The sequence below is a fragment of the Chaetura pelagica genome, unplaced genomic scaffold (assembly GCF_000747805.2).
Source record: "Chaetura pelagica isolate M959 unplaced genomic scaffold, ChaPel_1.0 scaffold10, whole genome shotgun sequence".
NCBI lineage: Eukaryota > Metazoa > Chordata > Aves > Apodiformes > Apodidae > Chaetura > Chaetura pelagica.
This window is the reverse complement of record NW_009952263.1, coordinates 2,176,673-2,181,494: the sequence shown is the minus strand read 5'-3', so window position 1 is coordinate 2,181,494 and position 4,822 is coordinate 2,176,673. Positions and strand designations below refer to the sequence as shown.

The window sequence follows — 4,822 nt, the reverse complement described above, 5'->3', positions numbered from 1 at the left end:
TTCCCTACTCTTAATGGTTTTTTTAGCTCATTTAACAGCAAATTTTAAAACCTTACTGCCATGCTTGTCACTTTGTCCTCCATTTTATTGGGGCCATTCAATTTAGAGTAGATATTTGTCTTCTAAGTGCCATTTTGTTGTGTTTAAAATCATCTCCACAACCCTTTGAGCACCATCGTAAACATCTTTAATGTGCCTTTTGTCTTTCAGATCTCACTGCTGATTGGATTCATCAGTGTAAATAATTCTCCATGGACAGATTACAGTGCATACAGCTACTTTCAGATTGTCACCATGTGCGACTTGGTTATGATTTTGTTCTTCTACATTATCCACATTTTCAGATTCTATAGGAAGCTCACTTGTGTTAGCTGGCCACTTGCGGTAAGTCATACATTTTGTTGCTTTCATTATTAGCATTCAGTTCAGCAGATGCTGCAATTGTAAGTTTTTTAGCTGATTTGGATCTGGTCCTGTCCTCCTTTATACAGATAGAAACCCAGATTTACTCCAGGGAAGGCAATAGTGTTATTCTGAGACAATTCAAAAGAAGCTTCTGATTATCAAGCCTTCAGCAGATGGATCCTAGTTCAGGTCATTTATAGCAGCTAAGGGATTGCTAGAGTACCACATCATAGCATTAGAAGTCATGTACTACATCCTGTCCCAAAATAAAGCCCGTGAGTGCTATTTAAGCCACTGTGTCTCTTTTTGGTATGGTTCTGGGTAACTTAAACAATAGCAAAAAATAGGAGCCTCAGCCTGATTGCCATAGCCTGACCATTCTGTGGATATCCTGCAGGATGTTTCTGCCTCATTCCCACATTTCCCCTGCACATCCATCTCTCATGCCCTAGCAGAGAACTAACAAGCAGCACAGAAACTGTGAGACCTGAACTTCCTCAGTAGTGTTGGGTCAGGTCAGCTAGCAGAAGAATCCTGTGTCCCTGTGTGGGAAGATGATTTTAACAACCTCATAGAACATGTCTCCCTTATGCATGTTAGTTCCACAGAGGAAGGACCAAAAGGGATAGGGAAAGCCAACAGGATAAATACACAGGGATTTTAAAACCTGAGAAGTGGTTGGATGGCATTTAATGGAAGCTGTGTAAGCAGTTTACAGATATAAGTAAAGTTTGTCCATCCATCCACTTCTAACCAGAGAGAAAAATTGAATTTTCTTTTTCTTTTTAGCTTAAAAATATGGTTAGAATTGTACCTTTTTTATTTATTTTTTAATTTTTTTCATGTGTACCATCACTATCAGTCTCTAGAAAGTGCTCGGTCTAGAGATAATACAGATGCTGGGGTTGAAATAAGATAATAAATGAGAGTGTTGCAAAGCAGCATTTAGTGGGTGCATTGCTGTAGCAGGACTGTGCCATTCTGACCTTTGCATAGGCTGCTTTTGTTCTTGTTTTGTGTTTAATCATCCCTAAATGTTCCAGAGTCCTAGTGAGTTTAAGGCACTGCTGGTTGTGGTTGCTCAGCTTCAAATAGCTTTATGGGAGGTGATGCTCGACCATTGCTGCTCCTTTACAACCAACCACCTTTTCAGTCACATATTTAAGTAGTTTTAGAACAGAATAGGAAGGCCTGAAAGAGGCTGTGGAAACTACAGCTTGTGTTTGGCTGAGTTTCTTGGCATGGTCTCCATATTGCAATCAGGGTGTGATTTGCAGTCAGTAAAGTTGTAGTGGTTCAAGGGGTTGTTCAGTGCTGACACCTTTTAAAGCTGGGAAATATTTCTCCAGAAGAGCACTCTCCTGGCCCTGCCAGGGGTTTGTTGTGCACCTAATTTAGCCTTTAAGAATTCTCTTGCACTTTTGCCATCCCTTAGATTCCTCTGAAGTAGTGGCATGTGTACACTGCTTTATTTGCCTAATTTGCCTGCTGCATCATGAACTAGCCAGAGAAGCCTCCTTACAAAAATCACTATAGCAAAAACAAGGTTGAGATATTCATTTCCTGAAACAAGGTTCCGAATGAGAAAAGTAAACTGCAGTCTCAGAGCCTACTTTATGGCAAAGATCCTCCTCAGTTGATACAAACACTTGAGCAGAGGGAAACAGTGGTACAGTGTGACAGACTATTCTATCTTCTGGGATTTCCTTAAACAATTTCCTTTTGGGGCTATATTCTTTCTTCTTTGGTTTGAGATGCAATCTCTCCTCTCCCTTATACATGGCATTTGCTTGGCTTGTGCTGATGGTGCACTGCACATGAAGTAAGCAGAGGCTCACATGTCCACCACACCATGCAGAAGAAGCAACCCTTATTCAGCTTGCAAACACGCATGTTGGTTGCCATAAGCTTTGTGAGGATTCAAAATCTAAATCCACAGACAACCCCTTGCTTACAACAAGGTAAAATTGACTCCTGGACTGATACTCATCACACAAGAGAAGAGCTCAAGTGTAGTAACTCAGTGTTCTGTCAGAAAAAAACCCCATGGCTTCATGTTTTACTGCAGGATAGCTGCAGTCACCCTCACAGAATTAGGAGCCTGGATGTTGGTGATAAGTGTCTGTATAGTTGTGCTTCTTGTGGCATCCCTCCTGCTTCCAGTCTTGGCTGATGTCAGTTGTTAGTTAATCCAGGAGTAGATCCATTGCCTAACTTCTGAGCCTATCAAAAGTAGGAGGATTTGGTTTTCCACTTAGGTTATTTACTGCCATTTATTGTCATTAGATGTAGGCCAGTGAAATATGCCCTTAAGGCTTCTTCCTGACTCCAGAACTGTCTCTTTAAATTGCACACTTGATGTAATAAAGATACACATTTCACCCTCAGTAACATATGGTGTTGATTTGAAAGGATTGTGTAAGTAGATCTTCTACCCAGTAAGTAGATCTTATTCCAGTGACAGTTGTAGACTTGAAGACTGCTCCTCTCTCCCAGTTGGAAAAGAAAGCCTGGTATGGTGCAAAACCCATTCACAAAATGTTGTGGGTTTTTTTTTCTTTTTTTCTTTTATGTTTTTGGTTTACAGGTTTTTTGAGTGGTGTTTTGATCTCTGGGTTTGAGTAACCTCTGCCAACTTGTTTTCATTCTGAAGCATATTGAAATGCTTTCCTGGTATGATTCCCATCTGATGCAGGCAGTGCTTGTCTTTACAGGAGTTTCTTCATTATTTAATCGGTACGATTCTGCTTCTCATTGCATCGATTGTGGCCGCATCCAAGAGTTACAATTTGGTTGGACTTGTGGCTGGAGCGGTAAGACTGTGTTTATTCATCCTGCCACTTTTAAAATTGCAATATATATTAAGTAGGGCACTGGAAACCTGTTACTTGTAATTTTATTTTATTACAGACTTGCCTTGCTTGTGTCTTGGTTGGGTGAATTGCCTTCTAGCTCATGGCAGGAGAAGTTCTGTACCACAATGCTAAGGAAAATATTTTATTGTGAGGCTACAGACTCACCACTAAAGTGGGTGTGTGTCCTGTCAGAGACCTGAAATCAAAGGCTTCTGCTTTAACTCGCAGGAACTGATGTGTTTAGGGGAAGAAGTAAGATAATTCAGTTTTGACAAATGACTGTCACAGCAGCTAGAAGCTACCTGAAAGATTTCACCCCTGTTTTCAGCTTTTGATGCCTCTTGCTTCTGAACAGAGCCCTCTTCAAGAAAATTTCTCCTGAGGTAAAACCCACTGGGTTCCCAGGCTGACTTACTAGAAGATACTCTGCCTCTGCAGGCTGGAAGGCTTTAGAGAGAGAAACATTAATTCTGAGTGTGGGCTACAGCATTTTCACAGCAGCAGGTCCTGAAATACAACTCCTCCAGAATAAATAATTACTTTGAGAAAATTAGTCCTGATTATGCAAACAGACTAGAAGACTTACCTGACTTGTTTGTTTGGCAGATGGCAGGGAAAGACTTGCTTAAATGGAGCAGTAAAAGAGCAGTAATCAGAGGTGATGGGAAAGTCTGTTCTTTGTTGCAGAATCCTAGAAAGAAGTCTAGAAGGTGAGACTGTGCTGCTGTCCAGCTTTCTCTCTCTCCTTGTATACAACTCTCAACTGCTTTGACAAGACATAAGATGCTATTAGGCTATGGAAACTTTGTTTTTAGTATATTGGCAGAATGAAGTAAAAAAAATAACTTTTTTAGGTCTGTTAATGTCATGAAACATGTAACTGGATATACAAGAGTGTCCATATATTCATGGAATATGTGTCATCTAATGGTCTGTGAGTATCTATGGTGTGTTTGTTTTCTCATCCAGACTTTCGGGTTCCTAGCTACCACCCTTTGTGTTTTAAGCATGTGGTCATCCTACAAGGTTTCCTGCATCACGCAGTCCACAAGTAAGTATCATGCTTAGTGACTGCCAGAATGCTTCCCAAAATGAATATTTATATTTTCTGCCACAGGGCAGTGTCTGCTTGGTAGGATATATTAACCTCCTGTTCCTTGTTACTCAAAACTAATTGCAAAGCAGTAATTCCTGATTTTCTGTCAACACAACTTTTGATGACTGTTAACAACTATTAGAGCAAAATAATTTGCTTCTAGCAAGCAATGAATGTATCAGTGCTTTCTCTTCTCTCTCCCCCCCACCCTCTACCACAAGAAGGTTTCCTGTGTGTTCCTAAATCAAGTATACAAATTTGTTTGTGGCAACACAAGTGACAATTGTCTTCCTTTTCAAAGATGCATCTGTATGACTCCTTCACCTCCACAAGATGTCTGCCTCACAAAATAGGATACCAAAGAGGAGTATTCACTACTGAGGAGAGAGCATGGGTATTTTGTTACTAGCCTGGACAACCAGTAGCTTTTGAAGATCTACTTGAATGCCTATGCAAAAACATGTCG

General features: G+C 40.4%; 1 protein-coding gene across 1 annotated transcript in view; it reads left to right on the top strand.

Annotated features, from left to right (window-relative positions):
- The window catches only part of CMTM7 (CKLF-like MARVEL transmembrane domain containing 7), an 11,675-nt gene extending 7,347 nt beyond the window's left edge, over nt 1-4,328 (top strand). Inside the window, exons 4-6 of the mRNA XM_010007618.1 lie at nt 211-384; nt 3,120-3,218; nt 4,230-4,328. Coding sequence (XP_010005920.1) covers nt 211-384; nt 3,120-3,218; nt 4,230-4,328 — 372 coding nt within the window. The remainder of the gene's footprint in view (nt 1-210; nt 385-3,119; nt 3,219-4,229) is intronic.
- Nucleotides 4,329-4,822: the final 494 nt, after the last annotated feature.